General features: G+C 36.9%; 1 protein-coding gene across 1 annotated transcript; it reads left to right on the plus strand.

Moving 5' to 3' along the window:
- The first annotated feature begins 897 nt into the window (after nucleotides 1-897).
- On the plus strand, nucleotides 898-12,911 carry LOC306876637 (sentrin-specific protease 7-like). Its single transcript, XM_079427966.1, has 21 exons — nucleotides 898-918; nucleotides 1,363-1,474; nucleotides 1,584-1,682; nucleotides 2,117-2,190; nucleotides 3,540-4,023; nucleotides 4,393-4,681; nucleotides 4,941-5,062; nucleotides 5,301-5,375; nucleotides 5,971-6,004; nucleotides 6,262-6,459; nucleotides 6,600-6,847; nucleotides 7,153-7,289; nucleotides 8,906-9,022; nucleotides 9,654-9,773; nucleotides 9,881-9,973; nucleotides 10,189-10,352; nucleotides 10,467-10,507; nucleotides 10,649-10,692; nucleotides 11,247-11,315; nucleotides 11,545-11,695; nucleotides 11,793-12,911. Exons 2-21 carry the CDS (start codon nucleotides 1,364-1,366, stop codon nucleotides 11,970-11,972), a joined length of 2,850 nt encoding a protein of 949 aa, XP_079284092.1. The 5' UTR covers nucleotides 898-918; nucleotide 1,363; the 3' UTR covers nucleotides 11,973-12,911.
- Nucleotides 12,912-15,570: the final 2,659 nt, after the last annotated feature.

A 15,570-nucleotide genomic window follows, 5' to 3' on the forward strand; every position in this document is an offset into this window, starting at 1 on the left:
GACCTTTTATTGAAAGTAGTCTACTTTTACCTGTTGAGACAGGCCTTCACTTTTATATATCCCTAAGAGCTGTGACCAGCAAAAAAGGTTGTTTGGAAATTGGCTTTATTTTTGTAGTTCGCTAGATGACACTAGTAACGCAGAAACTGTCCACCCTACCTTTAAAATCAACATAAAGCAGGAATGAAATGAAGCAAAAAAGATATTAGATTTGATAGTTTATATTGTGTTATATTATACATCAGTTTGAGGGTGCAATAATATGCCCCTCTATTGACACTGGTGTGGAAATGTCAACCAGAACAAAGCCCAGACCTGATACCTATTTAACGCTTTTGGAATGAAATGGATTGCTGACTGTCAGTGCCTGACCTCACTGAATGGGACCAAATCCCCACTGCTGTTCAATACACAATAAGAAAGCTTTACATGAAGAATTACTCCGTATAATGTCAATGAGTTCAAATAAATAAATGCTTTAAAAACCAAGTATTGATGTGGTTGTCAGCACTTTACGCTAGTTTATATTTAACTTAGCGTATTCTTCATGACGCCAGATGAAGGAATTAATATCATATTTAAACAAAAAAGGAGATCACAAATTTAGTCTGGAGGTGGAGCTGAACACGCAGCGCCAGGGGGATACTGGGAAGAAGGAATGGGATGGAGCATAGAATAAATATTTAAGTAGGAATATTTATGTTTATACGTGAGTAAGAATAGGAAAAGCTAAAACAAGGAAGAAATTGATTGTAAATAAATCATGACTGCATAACAGCAAAAGTAGGTGGCGATATGCACACAGGACATAAAGCGCCAAAAAACGGAAGAACAAGAAGACGACGCTAGATGGCGCTCACTACCCAGAACCGTAGTTAGAATACGCTTTTCACAAAGAAGAAGAGCGTGTGACTTCCTGTGAGTGGCGGAAGTTTTTAATCGAGGATTATAATCCCAATTTTCATGTGCTCATTTTCTGTTCATCATCTGAATTATCTTCATTTACCATGTTCTACAGTTTAAACTGACTCCGGGACTTAAAAAGTAGGTGTAATATATAAAAACCGAGCCAGATGAAGGTATAATAGGACATTGTATTTAGCTACAGGTCAGTTTGGAGCACTTTTAATGTGCATGTATGCTAATGTTGATTTTTTAGTGCATTGACAGATACGAACAGTTATATTTAGCATAATGTAACTGAGATTTTGATCCGGGGTATTAGTGAAAATCAACTAATGATATAATGCATCTTATGTAGCTCTTTTAGGACTGGTTACAGTGCTATATTTAGGTTCTGATCCTGTCCTGTCTTTGTTCATTTTCATTGCTTTATCTGGGATTTCAAACATTTGTTTGCAGAATGCCACATGAAAAAACCCGTAACAACCTTCTGTCTAACTCCTGTCATTTTCCCCTGGACCGGAGGAGAGCTCTGACCCTCTCACCTGAGATCAAACGTTACAGCTGTCAGGTATGTCCATGCATTAAATGACATGACATATTGAATAGTGGTGTTTACTGTGTTTCAATGTTTTTACTTAAATCCAAGGGATTAAAAAACATCTTTTAATGTGTCCCAGACTGAAAGTCCTCTTAAGATCCCCAGGAGACTATCCACAGCTGAGGATGAGCGTGTGGATACAGAGATGTCAAAAGATCGGCGTAAGAGCCACTCCAAGGTGACTATGATGGGGACATATCGTTTGTGCATTTGTTGACATTCTTTTTACGTTCTAGTAAAGAACTACATTTAAACCTCAAAGGCATTTTAATATAATTAGAGTTCTTTTGTGCCTTATTGCTTTTATAAAACAGTGCATACAGCAATATGATAAAATACACCAGTGTTCAATGAATAGTTATGCTTATTAATAATAGTAATCAGAATAAACCATTCCTAACTGAATTGTATAGTTTTTTAGCCTAACTATACAGTCACCAGGCACTGAATTCATTTGACATATTAACATAGAATGTGTGTTTATCTGTTTATAGATTTTTTACTGATCTAGTGAACCGTTTGACTACTTAAAGCCTCTGTCAACAATTCGACCTGTGCTCTCTTAATGTTTTGGTAGTTTCTGATTGGCTTTGTTTTCTTGTGTACTGTTAGATCCACTGGACACAGCTGGCCTCAAATGGTACATCAAGCGGTCAAGAACATACCAAATGGCAGGAAATCGAAAGGTAACGTGCTAACCACATTATCCATCAGATTCTGAAGGCGAAACCTGTTTTTCATCACTTATAGTAAACATTAGGTTAAGTAGTCGTATAAACAAGTTATGTACCAAAAAAAAATACAATATTGTTTGCTTTGCCTTGCATTACATGAAATATGTAGATTTGAATTACGCAGATGTTGGCCAACTGAATTGCATATGTTATACTTTATGTGAAAACTATCAACACTGCATGTATTTGGGAAAACAAAATGCAGATTGCAGAGGTTTCTAACAGAATTTTTTACAATCTTGAGTATACACCACCTGTTTCCTGACAGAGGAAGTGATGCATCGAGCAAATTTGACATACTTCAACATGATTGCAGTGTTTCAAGCCAGTAGTTTTTAGGATACCATACATACCAAACATTGTTTATTGGAATGTACTGTTTTTTGACATAAATAGACAACAATTTTATTCAGAGCTGTGTTTTACTGATGTATTTAAAAAAGTATCACCTAAATGTATTTTAGATTTTTTTGTCAAATATTAATCTTACATGTCTTGTGTATCTTCTTGTTAATTGTTTAATTTTTTTTATTTATTCTGTTTTTGCCATGAAGATAACCTTGTGCTGACATGGTATTAAAAAACAAATAATAAAATAAATAAATAGGGTACCATATGACAGTACTGCCAGAACTGAAGTGATCAGGCTTTAACAAATTCACTTGAAAACGGGCTCCTTTGGGCAGTTTTTGTATTATTTTTCCTGATGTCACTTACAGTTTAATTCAAGTCAGTTTTAGTAATTTTTCACTCTTTCTGATCCTTAAAAGAGGCTTGCTGGCTAAAGTAATAAAGTTGCTGAATACTGATTAGGTTTTGATGTGTTATGCTTGTAATTGTCAGACTTTTTCCTGCTTAGTTTCATTAAACAATCAGGGTGAACTCTGGAGGGTGTTTTGCCTTCTAAGAATATATTAGAATATATATTTATATAGTTATGTTTATTAAGTTTATATCAGACTTTTATTTCAAAATAGCAGAGGGAAATCCTGTTTTCCATTATATGGCAGACATCTACACTCCCCCACTAAACACTTTTGCTTATCATTCATGCACCATCTGTGCATGTTGACCCACACTGCCAGTCCTTAAAATGGTTGCTGTGCCATTAGTTAACAAGATAAGTCAATAAACAGCTGTGCAGAATGAACCAAATGTGTTTAAACTGTCTGTCTAGTAGTTATGGATCCGCAAGTAAAGTAAGTATGTTTAAGGAGCTACAGTGTTTGTTATTTATTGCATTAGTTAAGCTGATTTTTATGTGATTGTATGTAATGTGTGTATGTACTTATTTCTTATAGGCGCCAAGTCAAAGTGGTTTTAGAAGATGTCCTTCAGACAGAGATCGGGCAGAGATTGCTGAGATGTGGGGGGCAGATTTGCCAAAAGACAAACCAATCAGAGAGCAAAAGTCAGAGTGATCACACCTCAACAGCTACGCTCAAAGACAAGAGGAGAACCAGGCTAACAAAAAGAGGAGAAACAGACTCTACTGGACCAAAAGCAACTTCACCATCCCATAATCAGACTGAGTCATCCACTGAAAATGAATCATGTCCGCACAAAGAAATCAAAAATTCAAAATCCAAACAACTGAACTCATCACTGAAACTATTAGAGTCATCTGAAGTATCAGGTAACTCCTGTTCACCCAGAGAAAGTGACTCACCACAGGCTGTTCAGATTAGTGAACAACTGCCTAAACAGACCAAACCATCTACTTTTGAAGAGAATGAAGTATTACTTCTTGAAGGTAGTCTGAGAGAAGAAACATCAGGCAGCGAGGTAAGATCTGTGCACCTTGGTAAAAATTAAAGAATCCTGAAAAAGTGTATCATAGATGGTTTCCACAAAAATGTGAAGCAGCACAACTGTTTTCAACATTGATAACTGAGCACCAATCAGCATATTAGAATGATTTCTGAAGGCGACACTGTAGAGTGGAGTAATGATGCTGAGAATTCAGCTTTACCATCACAGGAATAAAATACAATTTAAAAACAAATTAAATGTATTATTAAATAATTTATTGGTATATCAAAGCAAACTTTAATGTATGACGTGGAACCTCTGTTTGGTACATCTGTTTAGGATTCAAATATTACTAGTTTTTATTGTAGATCATCATTTTTGAATCTACATTTGATTCTATAGCATCTACCCAATAAGAAAGAAAGGAGAGAAACACAAGAGTGCCCAAAATTTGCTTCAGAGGATACGGAAAATCACTTGCTCGGGAATGGAGAGGTGGTGCAGGAATTGGATGGAACGAGAGGAAGTGTGTTACGCCTCTCAGTCGGGGTTGATGGGGCAATCCAGGTTAAAAGATTACGTATGGACAGCCTTTCAGGTGAACATGTTCCCTACTCAGACCCAGCCTCTGGGACAACAGAGGGGCAGAGCTATAACACAGAGTCCTCTAAGCTCACCCCATCTGAAACTAGTAAGTGATTATTCAGTGTTTTTTCAAATCAATACAGCCCTAGTGAGCATAAGAGACTTCATTTTAAAAACATTTTTAAAAAAATCTTACTCACCGCAAACATTTTAACAGACGTGTATGTAATTGGTAAATATCATTTCACTTATAAATATCAAACATTATTTGGTGTTTACATGCAACACTGATATACCAAAGCATTTTTTTCTAACTTTGTATGATTGTTTCTTAAAGACAATAATTCCATTGTTGCCTTGCTTAGTTGTTCTGTCCAGTGAAGAGGAGGAGGAAGAGGAAGGAGAGGAAAGTAAAGAGGTGGAAGCCGCTTCCCTAAACATCCAGCCACTGGAGGGTGCAAAAGACATGAATATAGAAGATGAATCGGTAAGAGTTTACAAGCAGAAAAAACACTTGAGTGTCATTCACACACAGGTGGGTATGGTGATCCACCTACTGGGCAAAAATAATTCATTTTATTTACTAAATAATTACTAAATATTATATAGCTGATTTTATGGTGTCTTATTATATCTTATCTTGATGTAAAAAAACATATATCTTAACGGGGGCTGTTCCAGCCAGACACTGGCGCTGATGTGTATATGTATGTTTTCATTGTCAGAGTTCAGCTGTGATAGAGCTACAGATGTCTTCCCTTCACATGGGTGGAGTTAGTGCCAATTGTGAGAGTATGAAGGTGAGAGTGATATGTTTATGTGGTGGGTTGGGTTGGGGTGATCAAATATGTGACCCTGGACCACAAAACTAGTTATATACACGGGTATATTTGTAGCAATATCCAACAATACATTGTATGGGTCAAAATTATTGATTTTTCTTTTATGCCAAAAATCATTAGGAAATTAAGTAAAGATTATGTTCCATGAAGATATTTTGTAAATTTCCTACCGTAAACATATCTAAACTTGTTTTTTGATTATTAATATGCATTTCTAAGGACTTCATTTGGACAACTTTAAAGGCGATTTTCTCAATATTTAGATTTTTTTGCACCCTCAGATTCCAAAATGTTCAAATAGTTGTATCTCGGCCTAATATTGTCCTATCCTAACAAACCATACTCCAATGGAACGCTTATTTATTCAGCTTACAGGTGATCTATAAATCTCAATTTTAAAAAATTTTACCCTTATGACCAGCTTTGTGGTCCAGGGCCACATATGTCTGAATCATTCAAGTCATGATTCAAGCAACAGGAAGTGTATCAGGAATGTTTTTGAATCTCTCTATATTTTCTATTTGTCACTTATTTTTAACATACCATTTTTCAGGTTACTACAGACAAGATCACCTTTTCTTTTAGAGGTAAACATGTTTTAAACATACATTATTATTATAAATATTCTGGTGAAGTGAACATTAAGCATTTGTGTCTGTTTTCTTTTGTAGGTTATTGTTTAACTGTCAAATAAATCTATAACCTTTATTATTCCATACATTTTATATTATAATATGCATTATATTGTTTTAATATTACGTTTTATATTATAAATAGATAAAGGTAATATCTATGTGTAATATATATGATTATACATTTTTAAACCTCTTTTTTGTTTGCTCAGGTTCTTCAGTGAACATTTCTATATCGACGCCTAACGTGTGTAAATACAGTGTATGGGATGAGCCTATATTGAGTGGGTGTGGCCTGGCTAAGGACAACGAAGTCACACCCCCTTCTCTGGTCCTCTTTTGGCTGTCTGATGACCAGGCACACGGATTACGCAATGACCTGTCCGTCATCCTGCCAGACACATGTCCAGGTCAGCTACCTGTCTACTTTCTTGATTACTGATAATAGATACTGCAATCTATTGTTATATATTTGTTATTATTGCCAATATTTTTGAAAGCAATGACAGTACTTTCATATTCTCTCTCCTTATGTTTTATGTGTTTACAGCTGAAGGCAGTACGTGTGTGTTGCTGTGTTTGGCTGAACCTGTAACTGGTCTTGAGAGTGCGTTGTTGGCCTCTATAATGGACATGGTTCAGAATCAAAGCAGCCCTGAACTCCTCTCCCCCCTCACACAGTCAGACAGCCTGAAAGTGCTTCAGAGCTCCCAAGAAACACACCTTCTCCAACTTTTGATGCCTGAAAGTGATCCTCAAACCAGCACTGCTGCACATGCAGCTGTATCTGCTGTGAAGGTTCAGACAAAATATTGCATCTATGTATCTTTACTTTTTTTGTGTGTTTGCAAGTTCATTTCTTTCCCGTGGTTAACTTTTAATGTTAGTAATTTAGTTACAAATTATTAGGCTGATAATGTTATTTGTAATTATAAATACAAAATACAGAATCATTTCCACTTTTCAGGCCCTCTGTATGGTTTTCGAATGATCTGTTTTTCCAGTTTAGTTTGATCTGGGTGGACTAGGTAGAGAATTATCGATTATAGGAGAAAAATAACAAATTGTTTTAGCAATTTTATGGATTGAATGTGTGTTTCCAGTCTCAGGATTCTGATGTTCATTTGGAGCCAGTTTACACGCTTTGCCACAGTAGAGCTCAAGGTTCATACAGTGTTACCTTGGCACCTACACTTGGGGCAGAATGGACACCGTACCGACACTGTGGTCCGGCACGCAGGTAAAAACACTTTTAATGTTTGTGATGGAAATCTCTTGCTCACCAAAGCTGCATTTATTTGATCAATAATACAGTAAAAAAAAAAATAATAACATTAGAAAATATTGTTGCAATAAAAAAAAAACTTTTCTATTTGAATCATGCAAAAGTTTGGGAACCCCTTGAAGAATCTGTGAAAATGTGAATAATTTTAACAAAATAAGAGAGATCATACAAAATGCATGTTATTTTTATTTAGTACTGTCCTGAGTAAGATATTTTCCATAAAAGATGTTTACATATAGTCCACAAGATAAACAAACAGCTGAAATTATTAAAATAACCCCCTTCAAAAGTTTGGGAACCCTTGGTTCTTACTACTGTGTGGTTACCTGGATGATCTACGACTGTGTTTTTGTTTTGTGATGGTTGTGTTTGAGTCCCTTGTTTGTTCTGAACAGTTAAATGGAGCACTGTTCTTCAGAAAAATCCTCCAGGTCCTGCAGATTCCTCAATTTTCCAGCATCTTTTGCATATTTGAACCCTTTCCAGCAGTAACTGTATGATTTTGAGATCCACCTTTCCACACTGAGGATGATTGAGGGACTCAAACACAACTATTAAAAAAGGTTCAAACATTCACTGATGCTCCAGAAGGAAACACGATGCATTAAGAGCCGGGGGTGAAAACTTTTTGAATTTGAAGATCAAGGTAAATTGTACTTAATTTGTCTTCCAGGAAACATGCAAGTAGCTTCTGTTGCTTCCGAAGGGCAGAACTAAATGGAAAAAAATTATATTTCTACAAAATAAGAAAGATTTGGACATCTTCATTGTGTTCAAAAGTTTTCACCCCCGGCTCTTAATGCATCGTTTCCTTCTGGAGCGTCAGTGGATGTTTGAACCTTTTTTAAGTGTTGTGTTTGAGTCCCTCAATCATCCTCCGTGTGAAAAGGTGGATCTCAAAATCATACAGTTACTGCTGGAAAGGGTTAAAATATGCAAAAGATGCTGGAAAACTGATGAATCTGCAGGACCTGGAGGATTTTTCTGAAGAACAGTGCTCAGTTTAACTGTTCAGAACAAACAAGGGACTCAAACACAACCATCACAAAACAAAAACACAGTCGTAGATCATCCAGGTAACCACACAGTAGTAAGAACCAAGGGTTCCCAAACTTTTGAATGTGGTTATTTTAATAATTTCAGCTGTTTGTTTGTCTTGTGGACTATATGTAAACATCTTTTAAGTAAAATATCTTACTCAGGACAGTACTAAATAAAAAATAACATGCATTTTGTATGATCTCTCTTATTTTGTTAAAATTATTCACATTTTCACAGATTCTGCAAGGGGTTCCCAAACTTTTGCATGCCACTGTATTTTAAAACATAATTTATTCTGTAATGTCAAAGCCAAATTTTCAGTATCATTACTCCAGTCTTTAGTGTCACATGTTCCGTCAGAAATCACTCTAATATGCTGATTTGGTGCTCAAGAAACATGATGCATTTTTTCAGGATTTTTGATGAACAGGAAGTTTAAATAAACTGTTTATTTTAAATAGAAATAGTTTGGAACATTATAAATGTCAATTTAAATCATCCCTAATTTACTTTCATTCAACTCTGTTTAGATTGATTCAGTTCCCTCCTCCACCCACGAAAGGGGCCATCACCGTGACGACAGAGGACCTCGAGTGTTTAGACAGTGGAGAGTTTCTTAATGATGTCATAATCGACTTCTACCTCAAGTAAGACAACTAAGGATTGCTTTTAGACACAATGTATCAGTGGAAGGACTTACAGTCACTCCATCTCAGTTAATTGTGAAGGAGTGGGGTTAAGAACTGTGAGTTTTCACTATCAGCATGAAGACTGATCCAGTTTGCAACTTGTTCTGATCAAGAACTGCCTATAGGAAGCTCTGATGTGAAAAACAACTAAACATTGGCTGTTTTTAACAGTGCATTACCATTCAAATCTTTGGGGTCAATAAGTCTTACAATGATTACATATTAGAATGAATTCTCAAGGATTATGTGACAATTTAGACTGGAGTAATGGCTGCTGAATATTGAGCTTTGCTATCACAGGAATAGATTACATATTAAAATATATTCATTTAGAAAACGGTTATTTTAAATTGCATTATTTTGCAGTATTTTGTTGTTGTTGAACAAATAGGCTAATTGCAGCCTTGGTGTGCATAAGGCGCATAAAAAAAAGACATTCTTACTGACCCCAAACTTTTGAACTGTAGTGCATGTTTTTAGGTGCATAAACCTGAAATCACTGTAACCCTAAGGATATGTTTGCTACCAAGAGTCTCAAACAATCCTCTTTGAATATTGATGACAAACTTTGTATGCATGTTTTTTTTAGGTATCTTCTGGTGCAAAAGGCCCCACAAGCATCTGTAGACAGATCTCATGTTTTCAGCAGTTTTTTCTATAAACAGCTGACGCGCAGAGACAACGCTAATGAGGACAGTACAAGCACACCGTGAGTATTTGTTAGATGGCACACATATATTCATATATACCCCTTTTGAGATACTGATATACACTTTCCTTTCCTATTTTTTGTTTACAAATTTGGTTGTCCATCAGAGCTCAGGTCAGAAGGCATCAACGTGTGAGGACATGGACGCGTCATGTAGACATCTTTGACAAAGACTTCCTGTTTGTGCCTGTCAATCAAGAGTGAGTATTAGCTATATAAATACAGTGTTTTGACACTTAAGCCATACTTTTGAGGGCCAGTGTTTTTAGAGCTGTGTTTGCTTTAATTACGTTTTATTTATTTTTTTATTTCATTCACTAATTTATGCTGTCTATGGACATTTTAAAATGTTTTCATGTGCCTTGAATATACCAGTGTGATAAGTGTCTTATATTATGTCTGATGTTTGTTTCAGAGCTCACTGGTACCTTGTGGTGATCTGTTTTCCTGGGTTAGAAGAGCCACAGTTTGTGAAGAGGGACGGCAGAGACTCTGTGCAGGGCGATGGTGGTGAAGGTTTGGGTGAGTCTGAGGGTGAGATCCATGCAGAGAATAGATCCAACAGTGATGAGGACAAAGGTAAGATGTGTCAGTTTTGAAAAATGTAAATTCTAATGGTTTACTATTAATTGTATGCTTACAATTTTTGAGTATCATTTGATGATTCTAGACAAACTTTTGTTCTTAATCTAGATGACAGTCGTATAAAGTCAAGCACGTCTTTTCATCTTCCCGTAAGTCAAATTAACTTTAATAACAGGTCTTGCAATTCAGAAATCTTTAATTTGAAAATTTGATTTGTTGAATAGCATTTGATTTGATATAATTTGATGTGGACAGATGCACAGTTACAGCAGAACCTTTTCTCTCTGTAGAACCTTACAGAAAATACCTGCAAGAGACCTATTGTGTGCAAAAGGTTTGTGTGTGTGTTTTTAAATGAACAATTGTTTTTGTCAGAATGTAGAGAATTTACATTTATGCATTTAGCAGACACTTTTATCCAAAGCGACTTACATTGCATTCAAGTTACAGTTTTTACATTTTATCAGCTCTTGCTTTCCCTGGGAATCGAACCCATGACCTTGGCGTTGCTAGCGCCATGCTCTACTATTTGAGCTACAGGAAGAATTTAGCGTGAGAAAAGATAATAGTTTAGGTTTTCCAATAAAAAAAAAACTTTTGTGCTGCATACATTACGGTAATATTATAATAGTACTATATAATGGATTTTAGATATTTTCTGTTGTTATTTTTATAAAAGTAAAAATAACTTTTTTATTTTCTGTAATTATATTGCTTTTTATTTTTATTTATATTTGTTATTATGCAGTTATGGAGGCTTTCAGGAAAAGGATTTCACTGCTAAATGTATCATATGACAAACTACTATTTTTTTATTTTTTTTAACTAAAACTAACTAAAAAAATTAACCATGAGTTTTGAGAATTATTTTTACTCCATTTTTTTCAGACCATGTATTCTCATCATGGATTCCCTGAAGTTGTCAGTTCACGAACGTATCTTCAAACTCTTGCGCGAGTGAGTGTTTGCGAACTTAATACAGTCCAACTTAATCTCACATTTATGTTAAGCGCTGTTGTGGTTGCTATCTTTAATATTTGTTTACTGCTGTTTTGTAAATAGTACTAGTGCAACAGGATATTTTTGCCTGTGATTTCCATCTTTATTTATGACTAATATATATAATGTGTATAATCAAATTTCTTTTCTTTTCATGACATGATTTATTTTGATGGGTTTTTTTTAGATACCTTCAGGTGGAGTGGCAGATGAAAAGAGGTGGTTGCCGTGACTTTAGTGGTGACCACATGGTAGGTTCCCACTGTATAGTCCCCCTACAGGACAACAGCAGTGACTGTGGCCTTTATCTGCTACAGTATGCAGAAAGTTTTTTACAGGTAGAATTACAGCCATTCTTTATTCCAAATTTTCAATTCAATTTCAAATCTGTGCAAGAGTCTATTTTGACAGCAATGCTATTTGTATATCTTTAAGGACCCTGTGGTAGACTTTGAATTGCCATTGAGATTGGAGCACTGGTTTCCACGGCAACAGGTGCGAGGTAAACGGGAGGAGATTCGAGACCTCATCCTACACCTGTACAGATTTCAGCAAGGCTCTCTGGGACATGAATCTTTAGAGAATAGGACAGATCATGGAAATGTCATTCAGTGATGTTAAGCTTTTAGGTTCACGTGATTATTTTACGCTAGATATTTATATTTTAGCTGTTTTTGAACCTTTTATATTAATTTTATGCTTTTGTATACACTGCTGGAAAAACTTTAGCAAGAAATAAATGTCGATAAAATGATAAATTGTTTTGCTCTTTTTAATCTCAAATTTCTCTATGTCTGTGTTTTTGTCTAGGTAAGTAACTCAGACTTTCTTTTAAAGGGGTCATATGGCAAAAAAAAAAAGATTTTTCAAGCCAAAAATAAGAAGACCCTGTTAAAATGGACATTTGTACTGTGTTTATGCTCTCTCTTAACAGTGGCTTCGGTTGTGATGAATGAATGTAGGAGAAACATGCCTGGACACATGATTGGATAAGCAGTCGGGTGTGACATGAGTCCTTGTTCTGATTGGGTAATTCATTAGTAGTGGTCAAGTAGAGCATCAAAAGGCCAGGTGCTTGCAAGGATGGTATAGGTTTAACACTAATCAGACAGTTAGAGATTAGACTGATTTGCAGACCACCCACCTTCTTCCAGTAATCCCAGCATTCCAGTCTGTGTACAATGATGGTCTGTTTGTTTGCTTATTCAATGTCGTGTATACCAGCCGGTAAAGTGTGATTATTAATCTTTAAGTGTGTGTACCAAGTAGGTCTGTAAAACCCGGTGGAAGCTATGGTAGCATTTTCTGCCTTTGAGACAGGCCTATATTTGGAACAGCATGCTTCCATACTATTACTATTTCTGCTATATTTGTCGTGTGCACCTTTCATTTCCAGTGTGATGAGTGATTTTGGAAACATCAAGTACTGAACAGTTTGATCAGTCTAACAAAGGTTAAAGATGTTTTACACAAAATGGAAAGTGCAAAGTATACATACTACAGAAATAGTAGCAGTAATACAATAAAAAGTCGTATGAAAAGATGCAACACTGGAAAAAAAAAAAATCTGGACAAATTGATAAAGTCCTGGCAGAAAATTACCAGTGTGTTTTCTGTAACGTTTTTGGACATTCCAATCTTCAAACACAACACAATGTGTAAGTAAAAAAAAAACAATTAAAAAAACACCTCAATAGGGCAAATCCCTCACAGTGAAGTGAAGTGACATTCAGCCAAGTATGGTGACCCATACTCGGAATTCGTGCTCTGCATTTAACCCATCCAACGTGCACACACACAGCAGTGAACACACACACACCGTGAACACACACCCGGAGCAGTGGGCAGCCATTTTATGCTGCAGCGCCCGGGGAGCAGTTGGGGGTTCAGTGCCTTGCTCAAGGGCACCTCAGTCGTGGTATTGAGGGTGGAGAGAGCGCTGGACATTCACTCCCCCCACTTACAATTCCTGCCGGCCGGAGACTCGAACCCGCAACCTTTGGATCACGAGTCCAACTCTCTAACCATTAGGCCACGACTTCCCCACTGGGCTGTATTTTTAAAAACCTTTCTTTCCTGTACCTGTGGTGGTTAGTTTCTAAGGACACAGACATTAAAGCCACCTGTACGGTAATTGCATTGTGGCAGTTAAATCAGTGTGTGAGCACAGGGGGTACAAAATTCTGTCTTAGCCATGCAAGTCACACACGGAAACGTCTAAAACAAGGTCTTATTTATTTAGTCATTTAGCAGACGCTTTTATCCAAAGCTACTTACAAATGGAAGACAACAGAAGCAATCAATTGTAGTATTAAAACAACTAAAAACAGATCCAAAACTAAATGCTACCGATACAAATTAAAAAAATATAGAAATTAAATAAAAATAACAAATGCATACAACAAAATTTCAAAACTTGACATTTAAAAGAAAAATAAAGCTAAAAACAATTCGTAATATTAAACAAACGATATAAAAGTATAATAATGTTTCTAACATAACACTAAGCCAAACACCAAAAAAAACAACAACAACATACACATTTATAAATTATTTTTTTAGATTAGATTCAACTTTATTGTCATTGCACATGTGGGTACAAGGCAACGAATTACAATAGAGAAGAGGAATACTGCATGACATGAGGAAGGAGAGGAGAAAAAAAAACAATCCCCATACTATGCGCCTTCGGGAGTACAGTATGAGAACAGTGGCGGCTGCTGGTCTTTCAAAGAGGGGAAGCTCATTTTCGGCCTACATCATAAAAATTGTCCATTTATTTATACGTAAATCGTGTGCAGTTTGCTAGCTGGCTAGTTCACCGCCTGGCCTACTGTATGAATGAATGAATGAACAAACGATCTAAAAAAAAACATTAAACTCGACGGAGGAAATGTGGGAATTAGGTTAAACTGAAACAAGGAATGTGGTGTATATTTGTGTGAAATGTATAATGAAAATTAGCCTGCAATTTCGCCAAGCAAATATCAAGAAATAGGTTGCAGCAGTTTGTCTTTTGACTACACTTGCAAAGTCCACTATGGGACTGAGCTCGAATCAGTGTTGCCAACTTCTTTCGATGGAAAGTAGCTGATGACGTCATGCGCTAATTAGCATATTCATGACGTCATCGCGTCATATTGCCTTTTACATTTGTTTGTCTCTCTGTGCTCATACTGTATTTTAATGCAGCCAAATTCTCAATAAAACTGTTTTCCTTTATATATTTTACTGTTTATGTTGTCAGTCAACGGGATAAATATGAAATAGTGACTGAAACGCAGCCCTTTAAGAATACATAACCAGCTCTCCCTCCCAAGAAGTTAGTCTGCACAAAAATCCTAATTTATAATTCCTGTGCTGTGATTTCGGCTATATTTGCATGTAAAATTAGAGAAGCAACATAATATCTATTTGAACTGAACGCTCCTCTCAGCCGCTCACTGAACAGAGAAAGAGGTGCGTGCGCGTACCAGCGATCACTGAGACTCGCTAAGGTTTGTCAAAGAAGTCGCCAGATTTGTCGCTAGTCAGTTCCCCTTCAATTCGGTCACTCTACATTGCTTTGGGAAATACATTTTCCTCGAATATTACTGAAGCCTTATTGAATCACGCCAGTGAAACTGGCCAATGGCGTTCAAGCGCGCGAAATATGAGGGGGCTCGTCAATATATAAAGCAGCGCTTGTACGTCATCCATTCAGAATTTTTTCCTTCAGCAAGAAGCCTATCAAAGAATCTACCACTCACCGTGATCTACACGCTGCAGCGGACACGCCTTCTTCCCCTGCTGTGTTCCGGTAAGTGAGCTTTGGACGAACAATGATGACCTCTCACGATTGCCTCTCCTGTGTAGAGCCAATCGAACCCTCTGATGGCCACGAATAGTGCGTCTTCTGCCTTCTGCCTGATGTTGAGCTCCTACGCGTCCTGACCAAGGCGGTTGATGAGCTCGGTCTGGAGTGGGCGCCTCCTACCGAGCCGGCCAGAAGCCGTCTGGACGAGTGGTTCCTCCAGTCGGACCGCGGCCGAAAGGACAGCCCGCGGAGACCTGGCCCCTTTTTCCCGGAGGTGTACGACGAGATAGCGAAGTCGTGGAACGCACCGCTCACCAGTCGGGTGCACAATCCAGGATCCTCCCTTCTGTCGTCAGTGGACGGCGCCGACCGGGCGGGGTATGTCAAACTTCCCCCCGTGGAGGAAGCCGTCGCTGC

Source organism: Barbus barbus (assembly GCF_936440315.1).
Source record: "Barbus barbus genome assembly, chromosome: 11".
NCBI lineage: Eukaryota > Metazoa > Chordata > Actinopteri > Cypriniformes > Cyprinidae > Barbus > Barbus barbus.

Bases quoted from the DNA above. Each gene is read 5' to 3' on its own strand.
- LOC306876637 (XM_079427966.1), top strand. From the start codon at position 1,364: ATGCCACATGAAAAAACCCGTAACAACCTTCTGTCTAACTCCTGTCAT. The intron at 4,682-4,940 runs GTAAGTGATTAT...TGCCTTGCTTAG, and splicing joins GCTCACCCCATCTGAAACTA to TTGTTCTGTCCAGTGAAGAG. The intron at 11,316-11,544 runs GTGAGTGTTTGC...GGTTTTTTTTAG, and splicing joins ATCTTCAAACTCTTGCGCGA to ATACCTTCAGGTGGAGTGGC.